The sequence below is a fragment of the Colletotrichum gloeosporioides genome (genome assembly GCF_011800055.1).
Source record: "Colletotrichum gloeosporioides strain Lc1 chromosome Unknown consensus_117, whole genome shotgun sequence".
Taxonomy (NCBI): domain Eukaryota; kingdom Fungi; phylum Ascomycota; class Sordariomycetes; order Glomerellales; family Glomerellaceae; genus Colletotrichum; species Colletotrichum gloeosporioides.
In genome coordinates, this window is record NW_025544762.1 from 1,166,029 (window position 1) to 1,193,141 (window position 27,113).

Consider the following 27,113-nt stretch of genomic DNA (forward strand, 5'->3'; position numbering starts at 1 on the left):
CGGGTGTGTTTTGTTTACGGGATCCACTTCTTTTTGGGGGAGGCGGTGCAACGACCGCTGGATGTTTGTTTCCTGGACTGCATGAGGTTGCTTATTAGGAGAGTCTGTTTGGACGACATCACGGCACGACGGCATATTTACTGACGTCAGAAGTTCTTTTTTGCGGCTTTTGAGAAGACGCGGAACGCGAAACGCGACATTGACGCGGTGCCTTCTTTTTTGAGGTGAGTTGATGGTATGGGCATGGCGATGTGTGGTGTTTCACCCCTCCCCCACTTTTGCATTGTTTTGTTTGGGACATTCGGATCCTATGCGGCGCAACGGACTTCGTGAGTATGCGTCTGGCGACGTCGGAACGGGGATTTGGGACACGTGTGAGGAGGCGGTTTTCACGGTGTGAATGGTTTACTAACTGATGCCCTCAGCAAGACAACAACTCACCGGTGCCACCAGCACACCATAAGAACTAGAACCCCTGAAAGGCTGAGACGCAAGACAAACACAAGATGGCTTCGACACGGAGTCTCAACATGCACACGACGAGGCCGTCCATCTCGGCGAGCTCGGGCGGCGCGGTCAAGTCGAGGCAGCTGGTGAGTTTGGCGTCTCACCCCCTGATGAATTGGGGATGATGGAGGGACGTACGACACTGACCGAAGATTCAGACACATCTCCATTCGCAGCTGGCTCAGTTGTCTGCCAACCTTGCGGATACGGAGAACCTGGTTCGTATGACGAGCGTACAGGCGGAGAGTATGCGGGGACTGGGTGCGTGGCACGGTGGCATGTGAGTATATCGTCATTCTTTCACGTCCTTTTCTGGGTGATGGGTGTCTCTGTTCGGTCTGCTGGGATAGAGAGCAGAAGACATCGAGGCGGGAAGGGCCGCGGACGCCCGCGAAGCTACGCAGATGGGCTCGATGCTGATGAGGAATAGGTTCATGGCTGCGAGCAAGGTCCTCGGCGAGGAGGCTATCAACCGCGATGCGGCGGCACAGGCTAAGGGCGGCCAGCGCTGAGGGATGGTGGGTTTACGGACGGAGGAAGAGCTTTGATGTGCTTCATGGCTTGAGTCTCGTTTTCTGAAGCTCTTTTGGCGTTCATGATTATGATTACGAGCAAGTGAGATGTCTGCAGAGGTTTTGGCAGTCGGATATCTGGTGTGGAGGCAGTCGAGTTAGAGACTCGGGAAACTTGAATGAATACCCACCGTTTTTGAGGAACAAGGCGTTTTGACATGTACTGTAGGGTGTCGAGGAGGTTGTGAAGCGGTATACATACGACTTCTTTTCCGTTATTCTAGGTGGCATGCCAATTCGGCTGATGAACTCTGACGTGTTCGACAATCGCAAGCCTCTGTGACGACTTGACTGTCTCGGGCACTCAATATAATACCGACTTGCCAACCTGCCAGCATTGAATGGAAGATGCGCGTGATAAGATCAACACTGACGGAATACCTGAGCGAATGATGTCCCAACAATGCTGGACGAAGACATCTAAGGCACCTAGTTCATGCCTGGAAAGGATTATCTGGAAGGGGAAGGGGGGTAGGACGTATGCCCCTGATCACGGCTCCGGCCACTTGCAAATGCCATACAACGCCTCACTCATCTTTTTGGCTTTGATCGAGACCTTCTTTCAGGTGTTCCTCGCCCTTTAACGTAGTGGTAATGAGGTTTGAACCGTTACTGGCGTCCGCGTGCATGCCTTCTTTCCCCTGAATTCTCTCAACGAGCTGTAGACTTCAGCTGGCCCTCCGTGTCTGCCCCTACAAAAAGAAAAGGGAAAGAGTCACTTCTGAGCAATCAGACAACCGCGCGACTCCCCGCATTTCATCCAGGTGATTGCCAGATTACAAGGTTGCAGTAGTGAGCGCACTTTGGTCATCCTTACCTTAACCCGGCCAGTCACTCAAAGCTCTCACAACCGACCAATCCTAAATATCGTGCTAGACCCAGTGACACTGGTCTATTCCTGTCTCGTATAACTCACGAAATTTGACGAACAACGAGCAACCTTCGGTCTGTGCAACACTGCGATCCGTCTAGAAGGCCTGCCGGGGGTAGTCTACAGCCTTCCGCCGACCCCGATCGAGCTTCATGATGTTAAAACCGAGGCATACAGTAAAGCGACAATGAATGAAAGCGATACATCGAAGCTTCCCAGATCTTCTTATAAAATTTTACTTCCTTGGCGTCTCGTCGTCTTGCGAGGGCCTTTAGGTGCGGAGAGTCGCAGGATCCCAGTTCGTGGCTGATATCAACGGCCACCAGCCCGGATGCCGCTCTTGTCGGAATGGACAGGTTGTTAAAGTGACTGAGGGTGTGTTGAATAGGAAACGACATGAAGATATCCGTCAAGATTCTTTCCGCGGCAGAAATGTATTAGGCGGCGTGTGGCTACGTTCCTGGAACTAGGTACCACTCAACGTACAACGTCTGACGCGAGAAACCATTGCGGCACCGGCTCTATTTCCCATAACTCTTTTTTATCGATTCCAACTCATCGAAAAGCTGTTCTTCTTCACCGTTGGTGAATAACGTCTCTGCCTAGCCTGAATACTCGCATCATCTGGGCGGACGTGGCGCAGGTATCGACGACATGTTCCAGTGAAGCAATGCGTATTTTGAACTTCCAAAAGGTAAAGACATGAAACCCTGTCAGCTTCGGATTGAAACTCGTCGGAAATCATCCCCTTAAATTCTTGTGTGAAAATGAGCATTTTGCGAAGAGCTGCTCGTTTTACATCGAACAGGCTGTTACGTGACGTTGATGCTCCAAACGTCCTGCGGCCCGCGATACATCTACAAAACCTCTGAAGTGAGATTTCAATAGTATGGCAATTTGATTCAGATCGATCTGGAAATCCATCCTTGCTGTAGATAATTCAATATCGTGTGAAGATCGCGTCTCTCTTGTTTAGGAATTCTAGTGCAAGTCGCTGTGTGGGAGACAGTCTGGCACATAACCTTCGCCTGGACTACCGAAATATCCAAGCCGTGTATTCTAATATGAGCACTATCAATATGGCGAGTTCTAGAAGAGCCGTGTAATGAGCCAATGCAGGCGACGGAGAACGAGATGGGAGAGGATCAAGTGATCTCGGTACGACGGCAGTCGAGGCTCCATTCTGTACTTTGAAGCAGGGTATGAAAGTGATGGAAATATCTAAATTAAATGACTCAAAATGGAGCGTATCTTTTCAGAATGCTCTGCGCGAGTATCATTGGTGCGACGAAGAGTCTCCGTCAAGACTTGAGCGGCTACGGAAATTACTCCTAACTGTCAGAGTAGAAGCAATGGGTCTCCTTCGTGCTAGAACCATCTCACTCGGAATACTATAATGACGAATAACGGCACCAGGGGCTCATACCATCATCGGTTACCAAGCTTCGCATGTCGACTTAGGTCGGAAGCTACGAAACGTGGATGCTCCGTGGCATTGGCGCTCATGATAAGACGATCATCTGGAAACATGGACGCCGTAACCTTGATTTGCTTGCTTTTCGGAGGGCTTTGGAGATCATCTCCGTGTTATATATTGTGCGGCTTAGCACTTTTGTGACCCCGATGATACGTTTTTCTCTCCCGCTGAGGGGCTTTACAGTTCATAAATAGGGGAACTGTTCGTTACAGCACCAATGAGACTGATCAACAATACATGGAAACAGCCCAGACGTTCGGACTAGCTATGTGTGCCCTGCACTCTCTATATTCTCAACCATCATCGCGACGAATGTCATCTTCAACTTTTCTTCTAAATTTATTTCAAATATATGGATCACGCACATATTCTCGGCTATGATAGCGAATGAACGCGAGGAGATTTTGAAAGAAGGCGGTACGTACTGAAATTAGACCAGTCGGACTACAAGCGCCTCTTCATCGACATGTGATTTATCCGCTGCTATCTCGTTTTCAAAGCCACTTACATCGGCTATCAAGAAAATACGGAGTAAACCCATTGGCCTGCTGGAAGGAGGATCAACGGGCAATTAAATATGCGTCCAGAACGGACATGTGTGAGAGACTGTTAGTAGATCATCCCGCTTGGTATAAAATGATGATTAGAGTGAAGGCCCTTCGTTTCCTCAAGAAACCACGGCATTCAACGTGATAGTCGACATATGTAGATGATGTATGGGTGAACAGGTGGATGTAAAGCTGGTCTCCGATCTGGAGTGAAACCCGTTGTGCGACTAAGTGTTTGATTTGCCACCGATGTGGAGGAGCTCTTACTGTAATACAGAGTCTTATACGTCCGGGACGATGAAAGGCGGTGGCACGTATTGCGTGATGAAACATCATGGAAGGCAGTGGCTTCAGGTCTTACAGCAGAGGCATTCATCGGTGTCAGAAAGATATCTCAAGCAAGTAGACACTGGAAGGAGAATATTCTGGAGGGATATTGAAAGTGTGACGCGGCGCTTCGACTTTATAGGAAGAGCAATAAAGCGAACGGTCAGTATATCGCACAAAGTCGTACAGTCGTTCACTTGGTCAACGAAGAGACCCAGGCTCTTCCAATTCAGCCGCAGAAGCCCTGTAGAAGCATGATTTGATCAAGGCATCAAAGAACTTCATGCGCAGACAGACAAAAGCCCGTGAATAGTCTTCTTGAAGGCTATTATGAAGTCCTCAGATTGCTGGTACCCAGTGAAACCTCCTCCAATTACATGATGTCACTTTCAATCGAACCTCATACGCATGGTACGACCGAGCTTCAACTATTGGCTAAACGGAACAATACACCACAGAAAGGGTTGACGGGAGTGACGGGAGAGAAGGGCTGAAGTATTGGTCAGTCGCCGAAAATCATTAAACGAGCATCGGAAAGCTATCTCAACTGTGAGAAAGCTGACTAGTCAACAAAAGCATTGGCAGCCATGAAGACACATCTCGGCCACCGAAGAAAAGACACGGTTGTGAATAGAAGCGACTCTTTTATACCCTGAAGAGCCTGATGGCAATGGTTGCCAATCCCCATCAGGGAGCTAGCTGTAGCCTGAGTATGCTCATCTCGTGGTGCGACTTAAATGAGAGAAGTTCTCAGGATGCTGATAATCTATGTAGAGAAAGAGATGAAGCCTCGGTGACGCTTGCAAGGATGTGCCGACGCAGGAGGCGACGCTACCGGGTTCAAGTTCGGTCTCGCCTCCGCCAGAGCCACCAATGCGCTGGCGGCCCAGCTTCCGGCATCCTAGAGGTCACAAGAGTTAGGGTTTGGTAGAATAAATCTGAGATCGACACGGACAAGAGGTGAACGACGGCACTGGTGGGCAAGACTTGACAGAGCCCTGTCATATTACCGAGATCTGGAAAAAGACAAATCGGTTCAATGCGAACATGATCACTTTTCACGATTTATTCAAACTGGAAAACATCTTTTGCCAAAGGATCCAGTCATCTTGTTCGGTAACCTGTTGTCCTAGATCGGAAGTTCTTTTATACCGTTCTACTGTAAAGTATGAAGTGGCAGAGCAAGAACACATAAATTGAATGTCAGTTGCTATTCTAATAAGCTGCAGAGTGATCCATGTCTCATATTGTGTGTTTGAAAGAAGCCAAGGCATCATCAACAAATGCTGGGTCGTAGATGTGATGACCAAAAGAGTACCTTAGGTAGCTATCCGCAGCTTGGTGTAAACTTGACAGTAGATTGGGATACACGTTGGGATAACCTCCCAGAGGCGGGTACGAGAGACGACAGAAAGCAACAATTGCGTTCAAGGCACTTGCGTTGGACTTTCTCAGCATCTGATCAAGCATACCCACGTAAGCATAATGTCAACGAGATACGAAGGCGGTCCACGATATGCTCCAGCTCAGCTTCATCAACCGGACCCAGGAAGCAAGAGAGGCCCTCCCATCGCCGTCTGGACTAAAGCCACATGCTAAGCTTGTGTAAATAAGAGACGTGAATTTTTTCCTGAAGGAAAGAGTTGACAAATACTGTTTCTTCCTCAACCTGGCGATGTATGGGGAGTTCTGACGGGATCAGATAGTAGAGCCACAACCACCCGCCGGCCGGCGATCCCCATTCCGTGATAACATCTTCTTCGTTCAGCAGCTCTTCATCTCATTGAATAATCACAAAGGGGTGCGGAACAGTGTAGGAAGGTGGGAGAGCGATGCAGGGTGTCTCCTGCATACTAAGCATCACTTGTGTTGCCAGTATGTTGGGTTGGGTAGAGCAACAACGCAAAATGCACTTGATATGCAGGGGTTAACTATTGCTGCATGTGTGCAACTTTGGAGAGAGAGGGTCGCTGGAATCTATATCAAATCCCAATCAACAAGGTGACTCTCAAGTGGCCGTGGGCCGAACTACCGGTGTACTCGGCTGGCACGGAAGCCTGCGAAAGGTGCCGTTAATAAAAGCCGCCTGGTATCCAGAATCTGGCGGCTAATTCGATGCATTTCCACCCGGGTTTGATCCAAGGCAGTCGTACCATGCGATTGATACTCTGATCCCACTGCACATAACCAAGTTGGAGCACTCTGCGAAGAACAGAATGGACGAGTATTGTGGCTAAGAACGGGGAGTCTTGCAGACGAATAGCTTCGAGATGAAGAGCAGCGGGGAAGATGATGTTCGTGGTCACGATGTTCGGCCACCATACGAATGGAATAGGGAAAGCTCGGAGGTTTCTTGAACTCTGATGATTCTGTACAGAACCGGGCTCGGATTTGCAAATCATTTTGGCGTTTGGGAGAAACGAAATCTTTCCGTGATCAGTTTTATAGATGGCTTGTCGTATATCGCCGTCGACAACGAGAATGAACAACCGCGCGCGTCACAATGAGGAGTTAGCTTTTTCCAACCTCTGAAAGGGTTTCGGGCGGGTACGGCATCAAAGTGGGCAATGCGTGTCGACTTCGACCTTGTACCGATGGTACGATGCGTGGTATTGGAACAGCGTCAATCGCCACGAGCAAACGACTATAATAAACATCAAGGAAACAGTCAAAATGACATTCTACAACAAAGTTATGTCGATGTTCTCGCCAGAGTAAAAGCCCAATGGTGATCTGCTCAGACGTAATGGTCGTCGGCCTGGTTTGCAGCAGAGGGAATCATCTGGCGACATGACCAACTCGCCGCAGGGTGCGAACAAGATGGAAGAGACCGGGACGGGAGACGACGACCGCCGAGGTTTGCTCTTCCGAGCCTTCGACAGCCGAAAGGAAGGACAATAGGGTCCTAAGGTGGGTTACCTGCTTTTTTCCCCGCCGCAAATGACAGTACCCGAGGCATTTCCTGTTTCTACAACTCGTAATCACTGCCGATAGGTGTTCAGTGGATATATACCCGGGACAGAGGCCTGAATTCTGGCAGTGGATGGCTCACGATGGACCTTACATCTCCGCACGCACGAGACAACGAGGAACTAGGCAGATTACGGTGCGCGATTGTCTTGTTGCCAGCGGTCGTGAGATTAAAAGGCCGGATGAGAAGCAAACTCTCCCATGAGGGCAATGTGACACGCCGAGAGTGAGATCTCGAAAGAAAAGCAATGGGCACGGTGTGTTGCACGTTGCAGGTGTTCAATATTCGTGTGAGGGATACTGGCAATGCTGGGGCTATGAGGCGAAGATTATGTCGTTGGGAAGAGATAGGACCATGCAAAAAGCCCACAAAGGCAAGAGACGCCAGACGAGGACGACAGCCGGCGTCCAACTTCGCCACCCAGTAATTGGTGTCAAGCTTCGGATCGGACAGTTTGTAGCTTCTGAGTTTTAAAAGGGGGTGCTTCGGGATAGAGTGTAAAGCAAAGCCGGAGGATTCAGCCTGGATAATTAATGTAAAAGGCATAATATCTGTATAGTTTGGAGACTGATAGGGGGAAGGGCATTGGAGTCCCTGCAGCTCCCTCCGCTCCCCTGCCTCAGGCAGGGCGACGACGGCGCCCACAATCAATCGCCAAGGGAATGGCAGTTTGTCAATAGAAGACTCTGTTTTTTACGGCCCTTGTAGACTTGGTCCATCAAAGACCCCGATCTCTAACAGCGTTGCATCAGGTTAGAGATCAGACTCTGTAAGGTAGGTGACCCCCTTGAATGTACGCAATACATGCCGTACATCTGGGGGGACAGCATTCAGCGCAAGGTTTCCCGAGACAGGACAACACACCCAGTATGGTGCTGCAAGGTTTGCCGGAGGCAGTATTTTTTGGCATTTCTTTTGGTCAAACTTGAGATTTCTTCACAGGCATAGCCGTCTCCCACGGTTCATCGGGATTTCAGAGGAACACCGACCTCAGCTGAGAACGGCCAATCACCCTTGCAGGAGGCGACGAAATATCCTGTCACGGAATCAACATACCACTGCCACTCAAGAGCAGCCTGCTCGTATTGTACAAGCTTGTGTTGTCTTCTATTGAGCAAGATCGAGCGGCACCGAAAAGTGCCAACCACTGAGGATCCATGTTCGGGGCGTTGGAGCCGAGAGATCGTGTGACGGAGGTATGGTGTTGTCGCAAGGCATGCACTCGAGAGTCTCCTAAATCTCGATGCCTATGTCAGAATGTCTATGAACGCATACTAGATCCGCAGCCAGTCCCGCCAGAGCATGCTGAATGACCCGGACCTTGGGTGCGTTTGGCGGCGATTGGCAGCTGGCCAAGGCAAATGATGACATTTATGTTGCCGAAGTCGATCTGTTGATCGAATTGCTGTCTCGCTTCATCGATGACAACAAATGCCATTCTGACTGGAGGAGTCGCACGTGGCAAGCGCCCGAAGCGACGTCAGACGTGACGCCGCCAATTGCCGGCCCGGCAGCAAGTCCAGCTCTGGTTATCCCTAGCTCGCAATCAAGAATTCGACAAGTCTCCGCGCTTTGTACTCGAAAGCGCACCACTGAGAGATCGATTTTGGATTACCGGTCTTACCCGGCCGATCAACATGTCTGGAACGCGATCGATATGCAAGCGGGTCGCTGTGAGGCGTCGGGAGCATCAGGCGATTTGTATGCGAACGAACAACGAAGGGCTCGCCTAATGACGTGAGGAAAAAGAAATTATTGGCGAACCCTCTCAATTGGGGGCGTTGCATGCCAGGCACGTTCTTGCTTGCAGCAGCGTTGGATCTAAGACCTGCAGCAGAAGGGTGTTCCAGTGGGGGCACCACGAGGGTGGAAAAATTGTCTAGCACGGGAGATGAGCATTCGCGTGACGTACGTAGGGTGAACATGTTGGGGGCGATAGAAGAAGCGATAGAAAACCCTATGGCTGAGGAAAAACAAAGTGCGGTTGGATGGTCAAACATTGGTGTTTCTGGCGTCGGTCTAGAATCCCGATCCGGACGTCGACAAATGTGGGACGGGAAGTCCGGGCCCGGTGGTAAGGACGGGTGTGACCGGTTTTGGGCGGGCCTAGAATACCGGGGCGGAATGAGACGTGAACCAGCTCCTGCGGCCGGGCGGATTATACCGGTCGGCAGCACCCGATGGTGAGACTGTTCTGAGCACACCTGGATCGACGGCGAGGGCTGACGGCTATTCTGTAAGCGAGATACGATGCAAGAAGCTCGTTTTGGAAGACCCTGCAGCGCATTGGTGAGTAAGACTGGTCTTGTCTGTGCACAGAGCCAGGAGAAGAACGGGCGCCGATATCGATCTTGCAGCCGTGAGCCACGCATCGCGGGCAGGCAGTGTCAAAGTTGCCGTCGCATACAAACTTCTGGAATAAGAAACAACAACCACGTTGACGATGGTGAAACCCGTGACTGCGGCGCTCCAGCGGGAGTTCGCAGGATGGGGCGCGGCGGGGCGCCGTTTTGCTCATGAGCCCAGAACCAAGCCAGTTCACGTCGTGGTGGTTCTGTAGCATTGGTACCGAAGTGATTGCCGGTTCAGGATCCGGGATCCAGGGTTTGGAGCAAAGGCTGGGAGCACGGCAGACCAAGCTAGCGGAACGGAGCATGGCACAGCGTGGCAGACGCAGGCGGGTAGGCTGGCTGTCGATGAAGCCATCTGAGCATCGAGCATGGTGCATGATGATCGAGCTCGGACATGGTTGTCATCGGCGGGTTCGGCTAATTCGGTGTGATGCTCGCCACCCGGACCGGCGGTAAGTGGGCATGCTTACGAGACTTGGTCATAATTATGGCGCTGCTGGCTGGGACGACAGGGCCAGCGAGCGAGGGATCTCTGGAGCTGTGATGCTGGCAGGTCGAGCTGTGAATGCAGATCGAAGTGGTGTAAGAGACTGCAGTGGCCAGGGGTTCGACGTCTAGCGGCGGCCGTGTATGCCTCGGGTAAGGTAAGGTAATTGAAGGTAATCCAAAATAAGGTAAGGCATTTGCACAACCTTGCCAGCAACTGTGTGAGGGGACTTTGCAGCGAGAGACGCGGGACAGCAAGTGACCCAGACTTGACGCTGGACAAGTCTCCGGAGCAGTCCCGGATTGACTCCTGGCGCACAAAAGATCCAGCAACTCGGATCCAAAGCTTCAAGAGCGCCCGCAGACGCACGCCCGACTCCAGGAAAAGAAGGCTCGACAGGTGTTGAATATCGGCAGTGAATGCAGGGCGAATTCAGGTATGCTGCAGCCAGCAACCTAATGTATTTAGCCCGGTTGTGCCAGCGGAAAGACTGGAGCTAAAACCCTAGGCCAGCTGGAAAGTTGTCTGGTGCTGGCGAATGGCATTTCACCATTGGGCTGATGAAGGATGCAGAAGCACCTGTAGGGTGCCAAGCTGCGTTCAGCTGTGCTTTCTTCTCCGGCGGCCCGTTTCGATTTCAGAGTCTCCCGGCTCGTCTCGTTCAACCAACGCAGCTGGAAGGAAAAAAAAAAAAAGGAAGCGGGCGGAAAAGATGTGGAAAGCTTGTCAACTCTGGCGGTGATTGGCGCTGACACGATGTGCGGCGTAGAGGCTGACTCGACGGCATTCGTTGTGCAGAGGGAGCGTCTTCGGCAGAGGTTAGCTAGAGGAAGGAATAGGTTGTCTGACTGCGCTGAAGGTGTCTGCTGTCACCAGGCATTCTTCAATGGATCGGCCGAGTGGCTGCGTTCGTGGGCCAGGAACAGCTGTTGCCAATGGGCATCGACCAGTCGCAGCGCACCCGCCAAATGAAACCCGGCTGGGAACAAAGCGCATCAACACAAGAGTATGAAAGTATACAAAGTGTAAAAGAGTGGCCCTCGTAGGGCAGTCGGCGTAGTGGTGTCGATGATTCATCATTTGCAAAGGAAGCCGCAACGTGCCCCGAGCTCCATCGCGACCTGCATGACAGACAGGGAAGAGAGGTTCAGTTGGCTTTGGGTCTGCTGCGTTGCGCGGCGGGTGAAAAGCCTGACACGAGCATAATAATGGACGGAACAGCGGGGGCGGCAGGTAGATGGATGATGGGATGTTGGGATGTGATGGGAATCCTCGTCATGGGAGAGTGGTGAGTGTGAGTGTGAGTGTGATTGAGACGTTTCCCATGCCTGCGATTGATACGAAGTGTTGATGACCAGCCGTGGCAAGGAGCAATCGTGGGTACCTACTTCCCTTCCCAATTAGACACCAACAAACTAGAAGGAGGTATCAACTGCCTGCTCCTTCTGTCTGTTGGCAATGGAAGCAGGTAAGACGAGATGAGAGGTGACAAAGCAGCAGGCACGGATGGACGATGGCTCTTTCCTGGTGGAAGAGCAAGAGTTTGGCGGCGTCACAGTGGTCGGACTGGGCCCCGTGGCAGGGCAGGGGCCCGCTTTTCCAGGCCCAGGTATCCGTTCAGGTGGACTCGATCTTGACAACCCCGGACTTTATCTCTGCATCATGGACGTCCACACGTCCCTTGTGCTCGATCTCCAGGTCGTCTTTCCCATCCCGCCGCAATCGACAAGCCATCGACATTGCATCCCCTCGCCCAGCCAAGCGGCAGCCTGCAACAACGCATCCATGCTTTCCTGCTGTGGCTTTTCGATCAATCACATTGTGCGACTCCCAATGCACTGTTTTCCCCGTCCCTTGGTGCGTCCTGCGCCGTCGTCCTTCAACCCCATGCCATGCCGACCTCCATGCTTTCCCCCGACTGGCGCATGGCCTGGTCTGGTCCTTCATGTCCCATCATCACCCGTCATCTCTCCCTCCTTGCATTATTGAGCAACGGCCGACTTGCCAAACGTGCCAAATTTCCTGCCGAATCGCCTGACATGGCATTCCAAATCGAGGGGGTTCGAGTCTGTAGGGGCGCCGGAGTTGCCAGGGGTCTAGGCCCAAAGGGTTTAAGAAAATCTAAGGGTCCAATCCACCACACTCACACCCATGGCCCAGACGGGGGATGGCCATGATTAAAACCAAAAGGCGCATCGGCGAGCACTCCGCCGCCACAGATTGGCTCTTCTCCTACGGCTCCTTTCTCTGCTCACTGCCTCCACCTGCAATTGTCGTCCCGTCACCTCGACATAACCGTCTTGACTTATCCTTTCACCAAGCAGCACAACCTACCTAGACTAAGTCAAGGTTATCCGGTTATAGTATCACTCGCAAAGGCACACGACACATCTCAAGTACATTGCCTTGCCATACTCGACGCCGTACGCCGCAGGTCCACTCCACATCTCGACGCCGCAAACTTTCTGGGTTGAGCTCTGTTGGCCGAGGAAAGCTTGACCCTGCAAGAAAGTCCCATGAGTCCCAGTCAGAGTCCTCGGGAGGTGTCCATTTGAGATCAGGCTGCGTAAACGATTCCGCGCTTCTCCATTCGGGATACTCCCACATCCTGTGCTCCTCTCTCGGCTTTTCCTAAAACTCATTCTGTCCTGTTTTGTCCTGTCCTGCGGAGAGAGGGACCCAAAAGCAAGCAAGTACATTACCACTCGATACGCAGTACAGACGATACAAAGAGAACCGATCTTCCTGTCCACCACGCTTTCCCATCTCTTCCCGATCATCTAACCTAAAAATCGATGCCGTCGGCGCTTGCAGCCTCATCGTCCGACCGTCTAACAATCGCGGCAAGACCCCTGGATTGAGATTTAGCGGCAGCTGCGTCATTCCAATCGGGGCGAACCTAACCTCCCCTCCTGCTCCTGCTCCCGAAAGACGCCGGGTCCTGGTCTCCTCTTGCCCTAAGGAACCCTGCCCATCGTCGAAGGCACATCCTTACCCTCCCGTCCCTCGCCTACCTCCCCCCGGTTTTCCATCCGTGCCTGCAGTTCTCTTTACTCCTACCTACCTACCTACCTACCTTACACACCTTGCCTACCGCATCTATTCCTCTGTTCCTCCTGTGGCGACTCAAAGACTAGTCTGCTTTCCAGCTGGTCGGGAACTAAAACAGATCTAACGGCTTCTCTTACGCCATGACTTTGGTCTAGACTTTGTGGCCATCATCACTCCAACAAAACCCACATCTGTCGCTTTCTACTGGCAGAGGGTTCCTTTGCTTCCCCCATAGCTGTTCATCAACACTCCATCAACACCTTCAACAACCCTATCAACCGATCATACATCCGCAAAAGTCCATCACAATCTTTCCCCGAGCATTGTCGACAGCAACATCTCGTTAGCAAGACCTCACGTATCAACATTTATTTAACAGTAGCCCACCATGACGGCTACAAACATTCTCATCTATCTGCTCCGGCACGACCTTCGTATTGCGGACAATCCCATCCTCCACCATCTCGCAACGTCTTCTGATCATGGCTTCACCCATGTTCTTCCTGTGTACATCTTCCCAGCACACCAGATCGAAATCTCAGGGTTCCTCCGCGACGGGAGCAAGTCAAAGTACCCAGAGGCACGCAGCGAGATTGGCAAATTTTGGAGATGCGGCCCTCACCGTACGAAGTTCATCGCCCAATCCGTATGGAACCTCAAGGAGTCCCTCGAGGGGGTTGGTAGCGATCTGTGTTTGAGAGCAGGCATGTTTGGTGACGTCGTCGATGAGCTTCTCCGAGGCTTTGCCGACAGCAAGCACAAAGTCGGTGCGGTGTGGATGACGGCTGAGGAGGCTGTCGAAGAGAAGAAAGACGAGAAGGCCGTAGCAGCGGCTTGTTCCAAGCACGGCGTCAACTTCAAAACATGGTTGGATGAGAAATATTTCATTGACGAGTAAGTTGACGGCTTGGACATTCAACGCGTGGCGGCGATACTAACAAACGCTCTTCAGCCGTGACCTAGGCTTGAAGAACCCAGAAGATCTCGACAACGTGTTCACCGCCTTCCGCAAGACCCAAGAACCTCTCCGAGAGAAGCCCAAGCCCACCTTGCCGCAACCCAAAAAGAGCGCCATCAAACCCTACCCCAAAAATTTTCTCCCTCTCCAGAGCTCCCCTTACGAGGTGCCGTCCGATGACTACAGCAAGTTGGAATCAACACTGTTGAAACCCCTGACCAGCCCCTTTACCGACGATCCCAAGATTCCCGAGAAAGCAAAGTCCGTTCATCCGTTCCATGGCGGTGAGAGCGAGGCACGCAGCCGCCTCCATCATCTCGTTAAATCAGGGGCGATGACCGAGTACAAGAACACGCGCAACGGCCTACTTGGCGTCGACTTCAGCACCAAACTGTCAGCTTTCTTGTCCCTCGGTTGTCTCACCTCCCGGCAGATCCACGAGGCCCTGGTTCAGTTCGAGGATGGCACCAATGAGGATTTTAAGGACACACTAGGGTACGGAAAGGGGGAGAACGACGGAACTAAGGCGGTCCGATTCGAGCTTCTGTGGCGCGACTACATGCGGTTGTGCACGAGGAAGTTTCAGGAGAAGCTGTTTCGCGTCACTGGCTTCAAGGAAGACGATACGCCCAAGTGGAAGACGGCCAACGCTGAGCATGTCATCACTGAGGATAACCTAGGCGCATCCGTTGACGACATTAAGAAGACATTGCAGAGGTTTCTCGAGGGTACCACCGGCATGGGTCTGATCGACGCCTCACAGCGCGAATTAATCCACACTGGCTACACATCTAACAGAGCTCGACAAAATGTGGCATCTTTCCTTACCAAGCATCTGGGCATCGATTGGCGTTATGGTGCCGAGTGGTACGAATATCTTCTCGTCGACTATGATGTGAGCTCCAACTGGTCAAACTGGCAATACGTTGCCGGAGTGGGTAACGACCCTCGAGGCGACAATCGCATTTTCAACCCCATTAAGCAAGCGTTTGACTATGACAAGGAGGGTGAATATGTGAAGGCTTGGGTCGTGGAGACTCGAGGTCTTGAAAAGCTGGAGAATGTCTTCCAGATATCCACAACGTCTCATGAGGACCTCGAGCGTCTGGGGTTGAGCGACAATCAGATGGTTACAGATCCGGTAAAGAAGATCGACTTTTCAGTTGAGGGCAAGCCAAAGAATGGCCGTCGCCAGTACGCCAACCGCAGAAGGGGGCGTGGGAACCAAAACGGCGGTCATGGTGGAGGAGGACCTCGCGGTCCACCCAACGGAGGTAGTGCCAATGGCGGATACGCACCATCTCCGGGTTCAGCAGGCCAAAACGGCGGTGGGCAGGCAGCGTCACGATCGCCCCCAGATGGTCCTCAGGGATACAGGCCGAATGTTAACTATCGCGGCAACTACCGTGGCAACGGGAGCAGTCGAGGACGCGGTGGTGCCAATGGCTACCGAGGTGGCCGCGGGAGCTACGGTTCCCGCGGAGGCTTCAACAGCCCATACTACATGCAGCAGGGCCCAACCAGACCTCAGTTTGCCCTCAATCCTACAGCACCTATTTAGGAGAATTCTTCCGTTCCACCTCAGTGCAAGGACAACCGGATTGGACAATCTGTTCTCAATCCCGCAGCAAGCATCTAGGAGAGTGGTTGTGGCAAAGGACGGCAGACACGCTTTCAGTTTTACGCCACCCCACAAGAAACAGCCAGAGCAAAAGGAATCCTGTCGGATGAACTGTGCTATCGTATCCACTGCTGGCTTTTGGAAATCGAACGAATGTCCCAGCCGGGATATGAAGACTTCGTCCGGGACACGGATGAGGAAACGTATTGTAGCATGGGGATCCTCTTGTACGACGTGGATCCGGAGTATTTCGATAGGGCTTGCATTCAATAGTTGCCAGGATATCGGCATGGGTTACTAAAACGGATGGGTTATTAGACCGGGATGTCAAGCGTGTTTATACGTTGGAAACTGTACCATAGCACCTGCCGCGACAACAGCGGATACATGAACTTGAGTTAATTTCTTTTTTGTACAGCCTCAATTTTTATCATGCCATGTCTATTCGCTCCAACGAACAAATGACAGGTACACTGCTTTTCTTTAGCTACCTGAACACCCATAAGTCTTCCGCAACTTTTGCTCGTTGCACGAGTCTTTTCCGACCTGGCAAGCTGGTGTCACGTCTCTGCTTACACCAGACGAGCTTGAGTTGTCATTAATACAAGAACGTAGACGAGAATCTCAGGGGGCTCACGTAAACGACAGAAACAGGCTCAAAGAGGCACAGTATAATGAGGCAACGTCATGATATTTTGACTGATTTGGCTCTCGAGATCTAGGTTGATGTTGCTCATCATACGCAGCAATCTCTCAACCCAAAATGAGGGCAACTTTCCTCTCTCCCACCACCTTCTATACAAATCTACTCATACAGCATCCTTGCCATGGGGAATCTTTGTCCAAACACATTGCCCCCTCTAAAGAACGCCAAGAAACCACCACTCTCTCTCGACTAGCTCAGAACCTCTTCCCCAAAGGCTTGACGTCCACTCCCTTCGGCACGACAAACAACCCCTTGGCCTCGAGCGCAATCTCCCCATCGGGCCCCTCCATGCGCCCGCAGATCCACATCTTGCGATCCGTCTTGTCCTCGCCGTCCGGCCCCTTCTGCAGCTCCGGCAGCACGGCGTGCACGCGCACCTTGTACAGGAACCCAGGCGTCACGGGCTCCTTGAAGTCCATGGCCAGCTTCGCCGTCACGGCCGTGTTGGCGCTGAAGTTCAGCGCCGCGAGGCGGCCCATGGCCTCGTCCATGATGGTGCTCAGCATCCCGCCGTGCACGACGCTCGGCCAGCCGGACGTGCCCTGCCCGAAGACCACGGCGAGGATGAGCTCGCCCGTCAGCCGGTGGCGGAAGACCATGTGCACTAACCCCAATGCGTTTGGGTTGTTGAGCGCGCCGGCACAGAGGTGCGTCTTGCGGTGCGCGTCCGAGAAATCGGCGTAGGGCTCCCAGTGGTCCCAGTCGGTGGGCCGGACGGTGATCTGCGAGCCGGAGACGGAGACGGCGGCGGGGACCATGGCGTCCAGCCCCGGGTCGGAGGCGAGGGCTTCGTAGGTGGCTTGTTGGCGGTAGATCGGGATGTCTTCGGGCTCGTAGTCGGCGGGCGGGTAGAGGAAGGGCGTGGCGAAGCGGATGGAGGCGATTTGGTCGGCGGTGAGCTTGTAGCCGGCGAGGAAGAAGAAGAGGGCCCAGAGGGCGCGGCGGAGGAGGATCGAGCGGCGGGACTGCGGGGGCGGGGTGGGTGGTGTCGGTGTGGTGTTGGCGGAGAGGAGGGCGGTGATTTGCGAGGGAGAGAGGTGAGAGAGGTTCTGGAGGGCGGCGGAGGCGGCTGCGTTTTGAGGGGGCTGCTGGGGAGGTTGTGGTGGGATCGGCTTGAGGAGGGAGGGTCTGGTTGTCGTGAAGGGTCGGAGGGTGCGCGGGGACCTGGTGAGGTCGCGCAGGAGGCGGCGGGCCGGTGTCCTTGATATCATTTTGGCGGTTTGTGTGTGGTTCGTGGAAGGAGGAGGTGTGCGCTGCGACGGGGCAGCGTTGGGAGCTGCGCGATGCGATGAGGGCGGCGCAAACGGGTGCGAACTGGCGATGGTGGATTGTTGGAGGTTTAATTTGAGGTTTGGTGGAGCTTCTAATCCGGTGTAGCTCGGTGAAGCATTGACGCGGCGCACGGACGCTTTTCTGGAGCCGGGGGCTGTGATGTCACCTTTGACGTGCGATCAGACGAAGCAATCCTTCGCTTTTGTTTTGTTCCCTATTCTGTGTAGTTTAATCCTCCAATCACCATTGACATGTCACTTTGCGGATTGAGTCACGTTGTGTTGACAACTTTTATGTTTTGGCTATGAAATTTGCATGCTCGTCGATGCGTCTAATGCTACGAACACAAACTTGCTAATGTGAAGAAGAAACAGGGCCCCAAACTCAAGCCGCCATCAGCGTGCTCCAAGCAACCCAAACCCGTCGCGACTTGGGCACAGTGGCCCGTCCCGTTCCGTCCGCCGCCGCAGCATTGCCGTTGCGGACCAGCACGCGGCCAATCTCCATGTAGCTCTCTACGGCGACAACCATGGGGCCGCGCGCCTCCGAGGGAATCCACTTCATCGACTCCCTGGCCTCGCCGTAGTGCTCGAACGCCTTTGCGAGGATCTTGCGGCGCACGTTGGCGACGCCCTCGCTGCGCGGGTCCCTGAGGACGTCCTCCGGCGAGAGGCCCTCGTCCTTGAGCCAGGAGGTGGGGAGGTAGACACGGCCGATCTTGGCGTCGACGGCGATGTCGCGGGCGATGTTCACGAACTGCAGCGCAAGACCCATCTGGCGCGCCGTGTTACGCAGGTAGGCTTGCATGTACGGCGGCAGGGAGTGTTTGCAGTGGCAGAAGACGAGTTCCAGACAGGACTGGCCGACGGTGCTGGCAACGCGGGCGGCGTAGAGCTCGAGGTCTTCCGGGGTGGCGATAGGGAAGCTGTTCGTGCTGAACTGGAGATCCATCTCGAAGCCCTTGAGGAGCTCTGCCAAGGGCTCACGGGGAATGAGGTTGGCGGGCAGGAGGTCCAGGGCGGAGAGGGCTGACGCGGGAAAATTCTCTGCCGCATACTGGGAGGCAAGAGGGGCCGACGAAGAGTCTGGATCTTTGTAGAGCAGAGCTAGGTGGCGGTCAAGCTTGGAAATCCAGACGGCTGCTTCTTGGGGGGTTGCTGCTTCATCGACAAGGTCATCAGCGAGGCGGCAGTATGAGTAGCTATGATCTCGTCAGTAGTGATTCTGTGATCAGGGGAGCCAACTTACAGCAGAGTCAGGTCAATGCGGAGACGGCCAGGAAAGACAGAGCTGGCGAGGTGAAAGCTGCGGCTCTTCTTTGCCAACCTGCTCACTGCTTGGCGGATACCCAGGATGCGCTGCATGTTGTACTTTGACGAAGGAAGCACTCTGGCTCGCAGCAAAGACATGGACAAAGCATCGGCGGGCTTGTCAAAGATGTCGGGAAAGGCATCGCAGACGGCAACGGCCTTGTCAAAAGCGCCAATGCCAGTGACAACGAGAATGTTGGTCACCAGAAAGAAGACAGCTTCTTCAATCTCCAAACTGCCAAAGAGCTTGAACTCGAGCTTGGTGCCGCTCTCAATGGCCCAGGTGCCACGTCCCAGCGCCATCTCGTCGACCACCCAGAGGTAGACCGTGGGGAGGATCACGGGGAGGACAGTGCATGCCAGCGGCAGCGCGAGTAGGAACTGGGCGGTGATGGTCCAGATGAAGAGGGCGAAGGAGCACGCCCACACGAGGATCAAGCCAAGATACGTTCCTTCACCCTCCTTGGCGATGAGCCATGCACCAAGCGCGATGCTGCCGGCAAGAACGCCCTGGCCGACGGTCTTTCCACTCTTGATCCATTTGGGGAGGGTGGCTGGCGAGTTGAGGTACTGAGCGTGCAGGACGGGCTTGTTGAGAATAATGTAGAGCTGGGCCGTGATGTAGGTCTGGATGATGAAAAAGAAGAGCTCCTCGAGGGGGATGCTGAAGAGGGTAGGGCCTAGAATGGCGTTAGGCGGGTAGGTCCAGATGCCGGTTCTGATGAGATATGAGTCCCAAGGGATGGTGGCCACGAAGGCGATGGTGACGATGAACAGCGTCTTCACGACATCGAGGCGGGTGAAGAGCGGATATGAAAAGAAGGTGAGAAGCCCTGCTAGAGGGATGGTGTACTTGATGTGCCTGAAAAGGTAAGTGAGAGCGCCTCGCAAGACCTGCTTCGAAAGACTTACACCAGCGCGTAATCGTAACCCATCTCGGACTGTTGTGAGAATTCTTTATTTCAGAAGTGAGAAGGCCCTCATCGAGTGCAAGCACGACGGCCGTGAGGTGATCAGTGGGCGATTAATGAATGTGTTTCTTCGACGGCTCCCGCAGCAGCCGTACCTTCCGTGGACGGTCCGGGAAGAAATGCAAGGCACTCCAGTGTAGGACAGGTGGCTGAGTTGAGAAATCAGATGGCGGCAGGAGTCAAGGCAATGACGAAAAACACACGCATGTGTGAGTGGGATATGGCCTGGTGTAAAATGACCCACGCGGGCTGCCGGTTTCACTTGTTTGTCTTGTTGGTAAAACCGTGGATCTCACCGTTGTGCTTGCCTTACACCGGGCAAAGGAAGGATCGGCTGGTCCAGCGGTCGGAGCTGGTGAATTATCCCGAGCCGCAGATAAAAACCATCTAGAAGAAGACGTGTCGTGATCTCTCCGGAGCGTTTCTCCGCTGAATGTTTCTCGGCCCTCGGACTCGTCTTGATTTTCGAGACCGAAGGGAGGAGAGGGCGCGGACTTTGGGAGGACGGTTGGACGGGTAGGCGAGCTGGTTAGCCCGGGTCGATAGAGCTTCTTTCCGGATTCGGATAAAGGGCGCGCGCAGGATTGGGCGGGAACCTTGGAAGGATCAATCAAAAAAGGGGACGCCAAGGTAGGGATGGCAAGGCTTGGGACGTTCGAATTGTTGAGGTGAGCTTGCTGCAGCTGCAGGAGGCTAAGGTGAGGTAAGGTGCAGGTGGCTGGATTGGCTGGAGTGAGCGAGCTGCGGGTGTGCGTCGAAAAGAAACAAAGTCTATGACGACCATATGCGCGTCGGATAAAAAGATGGGATTCTTGGGCTATCCTTTCCGTCCAACCCTCGTCCAGAATCTCTGTGTGTGATCGGGTCCCAAAGATTTTTGTTAGTGCCCGGCGGGAGGAAGCATTGATTGAGCTAGAGATGAAAAAGCCCCAGCGAGAGAATGAGGACTAATTATTTTTGAAGGCAGGACTAGGCCAACGGCAGTGTCAAACGTGGCAGGAGAGCGAGTGAGACAGGTCGCGATTGCGAGGAACGTACACCGAATTGCGGGTGGGCGCTGTTTTGTTTTTGTATGAGACCCCCCAAAAAGGTGAGCTGAGGGTGAATCATTACGCTCCAATTACCAGCCCAGTCTCGGGTGTTCAATTGTTGTAAACGTGACGGCGAGAGGGGAGCATTGGCCGTCTCAAGTGTCCTAGAGCGGGATACTTTCCCTCAAGTCTCCAACGGCATTGATGGGCCGAATGGACGCACCGATCAACGAATACGATATATCGATATCGCGATGCACCACCTCCACCTGGACATTGCCCAATGTCACACACACCTCACCTAGCACACACCTTACCCAACCTCAGCTTCCCAGGGGGCCATAGCTCCCACACGCCAACGCCACTCCCTGCCGTTGGCGCCGCCAGGCCTCAACCTTGGTGTTCTTGGTGCCGGAAGCTTGCCGGTTCTGCGGATATGTGCCTGAAATCGGGTCTGCAAAGAGTTTACTCCATAGTAGTTGAGTGGCTGTTGGGTCGTGTACCTGGATGCTCCATCTGCCAAGTGCAACGTCGTCAACCTCCTCCGAGTCGAGGTGTCATCACTCTTCCGCACCGGCCGATGCGGACCCCGTCCTCGTGCGATCTCACCCCTGCCCGTCCCGTAGCTTTTGTGGACCCCCAAGGCATGCGAAGGGATTGACTAGGTTGTCTTCTCACATGTTTCGATGTCAATGACGGGACAATTATCTACTATGAATGTCACTCGAGGCCCATCTACCATGCTAGCCCCTTCTTCCAATGCAAGCTCTCATCGTGAGCATGTGAGCGTGTGTTGACTTCCTATCTCATCTACGTCTGCATAATCTCAATCAGGAGCCTTGCTTGACTTCCCTACTCACCTCCAAGATATCTAATCAATCACTGAAAATGCCATCCCTCAGCGAGAAGCCCAAGACGGCCATCGTCGTCGGCGCTGGCGCCGGCGGCGTGGCCCTCGCCGCCCGCCTCGCCAAAGCAGGCTTCGCCGTCACCGTCCTCGAAAAGAACTCCTTCACCGGCGGCCGCTGCTCCCTCATGCACCACGAGGGCCACCGCTTCGACCAGGGGCCCTCGCTCTTCCTGCTCCCCCAGCTCTTCCACGAGACCTTCCGCGACCTCGACACCACCATGGCGGACGCCGGCGTCGACCTGCTGCGCTGCGAGACAAACTACAACATCTGGTTCCACGACGGCGAGCTCTTCCGCCACTCCTCCGACCTCGCAGCCATGAAGTCCCAGATTGAGCGCTGGGAGGGCAAGGACGGCTTCGAGCGCTACCTGCAGTGGTTGCGGGAGGCGCACACCCACTACGAGGTCTCGGTGCGCGAGGTGCTGCACAAGAACTTTAGCAAGCTGATCAATCTGGCGAGGCCGCGGTTCGTGAGGCATGTGGTGTCGCTGCACCCGCTGGAGAGCATCTGGAGCAGGGCGAGCAGGTATTTCTGGACCGAGAGGTTGAGGAGGGTGTTTACCTTTGCTGTCATGTACATGGGAATGTCCCCGTTTGACGCGCCGGCGACGTACTCCCTCTTGCAGTACACCGAGTTCGCGGAGGGAATTTGGTATCCTCGTGGTGGCTTCCACTCGGTGGTCGCGGCGCTGGTTCGTATTGGTGAGAGTCTGGGCGTGAAATATCGCCTCAACACGCCAGTATCAAAGGTTCTCACAGACGGCCAAAAGGCGACCGGCGTCATTCTCGAATCAGGGGAGTCACTCACTGCAGATGTCGTGGTTGTGAACGCCGACCTCGTCTACGCTTATGGCAACCTCCTCCCTCAAACACCAACAATCACCAACTACTACGAGTCATTGCAGAAGAGGGAGCCCAGCTGCAGCTCAATCTCCTTCTACTGGTGCCTCGACCGCAAGGTCCCCGAGCTATCCACGCACAACATCTTCCTGGCGGAGCAGTACCAAGAGTCCTTCGACGCAATCTTCAAGCGTCACTCACTGCCCGATGAGCCCAGCTTCTACGTCAACGTCCCGAGCCGCGTGGACCCCTCCGCAGCGCCCGAGGGCAAGGACACCGTCATCGTCCTCGTGCCCATCGGCCACCTCTCAAGCTCAAAGAACGAGGACGGGCTGACGACGGATGAGAAGGACTGGGATGCCATCGTTTCCAAAGCGCGTTCCATGATTCTCTCAATCGTCAGCGAGCGCACAGGCTGCCCGAACCTCGGCGACATGATCACTCACGAGATCGTCAACACGCCCCTGACGTGGGAGGATAAGTTCAACCTCGACAAGGGCGCGATTCTCGGCCTGAACCACGGCTTCTTCAACGTCCTGGCCTTCCGCCCGAAGACTCGTGCAGAGGGGCTGGATAATGCCTACTTTGTTGGTGCTAGCACACATCCTGGAACCGGTGTGCCGATCGTGTTGGCAGGAGCCAAGATCACCGCGGAGCAGATTCTGGATGACCGCAGGTTGGAGGTTCCGTGGGCCAGGGGGTTCAACGGCATGTTGCAGCCACAGTCGGCGTCGCCGGGAAACAAGAAATTGGATACGGTGCGGTATGGTTTCCACTTTGGATCAGAGGAGGTTGCTATTCTGCTGATTGGGTTATTCTTGGCGATCGGCTATTTCATCATGTTGCCGACGGTTCAAAGTTATGTTTGCTAGGTAGAGACAGATTGTTGAATAAGGTTGGCCGATTATCAACTTGTTCGCTTCGGCTGTGATGTTTGCATATAGTATCGTGTCTTGAGACGCCCCCAATCCTTAGAAGTGCTGATTGCTGCAGTCAAGGACAAATAGCGGCCAACAAGTGTGGGGCTTAACATTTCTTACAGTTTTGGAAGAGAAAATCTTGACAAGACGCCCAAGTGGCCACAATATTTGTATGGAGAGCGAACCCACATATGTAGTACAGGATGATTTTCACACAATGATCAACTCCTCGAACTTGATCCCTCGAGCTGCCAACCTTTCTGGAGTTAGACGAGGATCATACATTGACCATGGACCATCAGGTCCTTCTCTGTAGTAAAAATATCCATGGGTATCAGGCTCTGATTGCTCCCAGCCCGGGGGCAACTTTCCAAGACGAGGGTCTTCATCATGCGTCTGACCGTCAGGGTCGGTAATCACCATTTCCCTGCTCTGACTCCTCCTAAACCGCACCTTCCATCCTTCCGGGAGTTGTCCCAGCAAAGCTTCGCGACGCATCAGACTCGGCATGAAACATGGTCCTACGACTCTATATCGTCCGCCTTCAACGGCCCTTAAAATAATCGGAACAACCTCACCCGGCAAAACATAGATTTCGTCCTCTACTTGGGTAGTTCCTATTGATAGTACGAACTTACCATCCGCAGTTGTCGCGAGTAAGTTACCACAGATGGCATAACTTATAAGATTGGTCATCAAAATCCATTCGTCCTCTTCATTCCGAGGTCCTTGGGGAGAAAACCACTCTATATCGCGGAGTAGGATATCTGCCACTTCCGACAAAGTCCAGCTGATCTCGGTGTTGTTGTCTTCGGTGTTACCTAACGAAATCGTACACACGAGTTCATCAATCCAAGATTGGCTTAAAGGCTGGGCCTTATTGAAAGATGCATCCAGAATCCAAGACTTGATAATTGCGAGGCAAGTGCTTGGCACAACCTTGTATGGCATTACTAACGACGAACATTGACTGATGGTGCCGCAATGGATACCGAGGGTTCTGCAGGAATCATTCGATAAGATGTGATGCTCGGGCTTCGAATTTACGGCAACGTTCCCAGTACGCCAGTAAGAAATTTGAGGGATTCTTTTCGTAAAGTCTGGCACCCAAGTAGGATGCATCCAAGTGGCATCATCCGCCGTATCGCATAAGGCGAAGGTTCCCATACCCTTGGTTGATTGCATGTATTTTCGGGAAAAGTCTGTATAAACGTCCCGATGGCTTCTGTTGTAGTTTGGCTCAATCTGCAAGCCTTTCCTATGAAGACCCAAGATACCGTATATCTTGTCTCGTGGATCTAGACATTCGCACTCATTAACAAGATCGAGGGTAATATTGATGTGCCGGTTTTCACCGTGAGTGAATGTAGACCAAGCGTTTTTCAATAATTCGCCAAAATCTTGTCGTTTTCGCTCACTCAAGGCATCTGAAATCGGCAATCCGACATAGATTACGTAGCCAGTGGCGCCACTGAAGTCGTTCCAGGTGAACTCTCGCTTCCCTATCATCAAGATAGCAATTTCTTTTGCGAGAATGATCTCCTGTTTCACCCAAAGCCTCTTGAACCAAGGCAGGGCACAAACGTCGTAGAGAGATTCCCAGTCCGCATTTCTAAAGAGCATCGGAGCCCGTCCGTCTGGGAGTCGGTTATCAGAATACTGCCGACACCTGTGTGTGTCCAAGTCGAAGTAAAAAATGGACCCCAAGAACTTCATTAACTGCACCCCTCTGTATAAATTGTCCGTTTCTTGCCCAAGCCAAACAACAACTCTTTTGGCGTGGCTGTAGATATCCCCCATCCCCCGAACCTGGACTCCACGCTCTTCGGCATCGTTCTGGTTGATGCATATGGCGTCACACCAAATGGTACGAGCTTCGAATGGCTTTCGCAGATGTCGGAGGGCCGATTCCAGATTTGGGCCGATTTCCAGAGTCTTGACTTCGGCTGAGCTGCCCTGACTGCAACACTCGAGAACATGGAATGGCTTCGGATAGGCCTGGCTCCCCCAAACATAGGAGAGAGCTTCATAACTGAACTCGCAGTCCGAAGGATCGAAAGACTCATGAGCAGTATACCCCTGAAGAGAACTTTCAAACTCTCCCGGTAACAGGATGAGCATTCGAATTTCGTCTGGAGCCAGCGGCTTGTACTGGTATTCCGACTTGGCCAACGAGTATGTGTTTGATGGTGCTGGACGCAATGCCAGACTCTGCTGAGGTGGCTCGGGAGACATCTGAAGGATCTCGTCCATGTTTTCGAAGGGTGATGAAAGAGCGGCAGTTGTAATTTGGCATTGCACAAGAAATCAGGTACGAAGGGTCGTTCGTCGACGGCGGGGCAGGTTGGCCTTTTTGAATAGGTAAGGTAGGTAGGTGGTCAGCAACGCTCCACTTCCAGGCGCTTACATCCAACTGCCACTTCTCAATTGGTTGAATGCAGCGGACATGCAACGATGCTGTCATGTAACCTGGGCGACTGAGTTGGGAAGCTCTCATGCTCTCTTCTCGAACGCCCATTGGAAATTAGACCTGCAGGAAACCCGGAGTTAGACCGCAAAACGGCCTTGGCGACGGGATTTCTCCACAAGGCACATCTCTTGAGGAACTAAGCCTCATCCGATTAATCCAGTTCGAAGAAAGTTGGTCGCTCAAAGGACAGCTGAGTTGATGGTAGTGCGGGGTTGCATTTCAACCCGGACGGGGCTTGCGAGACTGCTGTTTGCGAGCTCTATGGAATTTCTCTGATCCGGAGCATAGGCAGAAGGAGCGCAGCGAGGGAGTCACGTATAGCGTTCTCATGTGAGGTTATTCCGAGAGGGCAGTAGGCAGGGCTCTAGGGTGCAGGGGTGAGGCTCAAACTGACACAAGGATTCATCGTTGATCTAGAGATGAAATTAGGCTCGCTGGCCCCCCAACACGATCGTAGAACGTCCTCGCCATTCGGGAAAGATTCGTCGTAAGCTGGCCACTTTAGCCTTAAACCACTGTAAAAGCTCTCTGTTCGGCAATGAACTTCCCTCTCCTCACGCAAATTAACCAGCCGCAAAGGTCATTGAATGACTCTCATAAAGGCAGAGCACAAAGTTGACAACACCATTGCCTCATGCGGTCAGTCAAGGGTCTTCAGCAGCCCGACCAACTGGAGCGTTGGGTGTTGCCATTCATCGTCGGACGTCCCCCGTATATTCAGCGGCATATACGCACAAGCTCTTGGATCTCGAATGGTAAGGTACCTAGTAGCCTAAGAAGCGCAAGCCGCCCTCAGTCACAGCTTCTGGATATGCTATACTTCACGGGATGCTGGGCAGACTGTCTGTTGCGATGCAGGACACAGAAAGCTGCTGTATCGGTCTTGATATATAGCAAGGAGCTGCCTTACTGAAGCCGCCAATGGCATCAAAGACGTTTTCT

General features: G+C 53.3%; 5 protein-coding genes across 5 annotated transcripts; 3 read left to right on the forward strand and 2 right to left on the reverse strand.

Annotated features, from left to right (window-relative positions):
- Positions 1 to 506: 506 nt before the first annotated feature.
- On the forward strand, positions 507 to 1,019 carry GCG54_00009264 (uncharacterized protein; the record flags this gene model as incomplete). Its single annotated transcript, XM_045409212.1, has 3 exons — positions 507 to 593; positions 684 to 787; positions 860 to 1,019. 3 exons carry the CDS (start codon positions 507 to 509, stop codon positions 1,017 to 1,019), a joined length of 351 nt encoding a protein of 116 aa, XP_045256457.1.
- A 12,531-nt stretch (positions 1,020 to 13,550) lies between these two features.
- On the forward strand, positions 13,551 to 15,681 carry GCG54_00009265 (putative cryptochrome DASH; the record flags this gene model as incomplete). The annotated part of the gene is made up of 2 exons (XM_045409213.1): positions 13,551 to 14,056; positions 14,115 to 15,681. The coding sequence occupies 2 exons, from the start codon at positions 13,551 to 13,553 to the stop codon at positions 15,679 to 15,681; spliced, it is 2,073 nt and encodes a 690-aa protein (XP_045256458.1).
- A 960-nt stretch (positions 15,682 to 16,641) lies between these two features.
- Positions 16,642 to 19,964, reverse strand: GCG54_00009266 (Bifunctional lycopene cyclase/phytoene synthase; the record flags this gene model as incomplete). The annotated part of the gene is made up of 4 exons (XM_045409214.1): positions 16,642 to 17,700; positions 18,140 to 18,920; positions 18,968 to 19,891; positions 19,942 to 19,964. 4 exons carry the CDS (start codon positions 19,962 to 19,964, stop codon positions 16,642 to 16,644), a joined length of 2,787 nt encoding a protein of 928 aa, XP_045256459.1.
- Positions 19,965 to 21,919: 1,955 nt separating this feature from the next.
- GCG54_00009267 (Phytoene desaturase) lies at positions 21,920 to 23,653 on the forward strand (the record flags this gene model as incomplete). The annotated part of the gene is made up of 1 exon (XM_045409215.1): positions 21,920 to 23,653. The coding sequence occupies one exon, from the start codon at positions 21,920 to 21,922 to the stop codon at positions 23,651 to 23,653; it is 1,734 nt and encodes a 577-aa protein (XP_045256460.1).
- Positions 23,654 to 25,416: 1,763 nt separating this feature from the next.
- GCG54_00009268 (uncharacterized protein) lies at positions 25,417 to 25,731 on the reverse strand (the record flags this gene model as incomplete). Its single annotated transcript, XM_045409216.1, has 2 exons — positions 25,417 to 25,669; positions 25,700 to 25,731. 2 exons carry the CDS (start codon positions 25,729 to 25,731, stop codon positions 25,417 to 25,419), a joined length of 285 nt encoding a protein of 94 aa, XP_045256461.1.
- Positions 25,732 to 27,113: the final 1,382 nt, after the last annotated feature.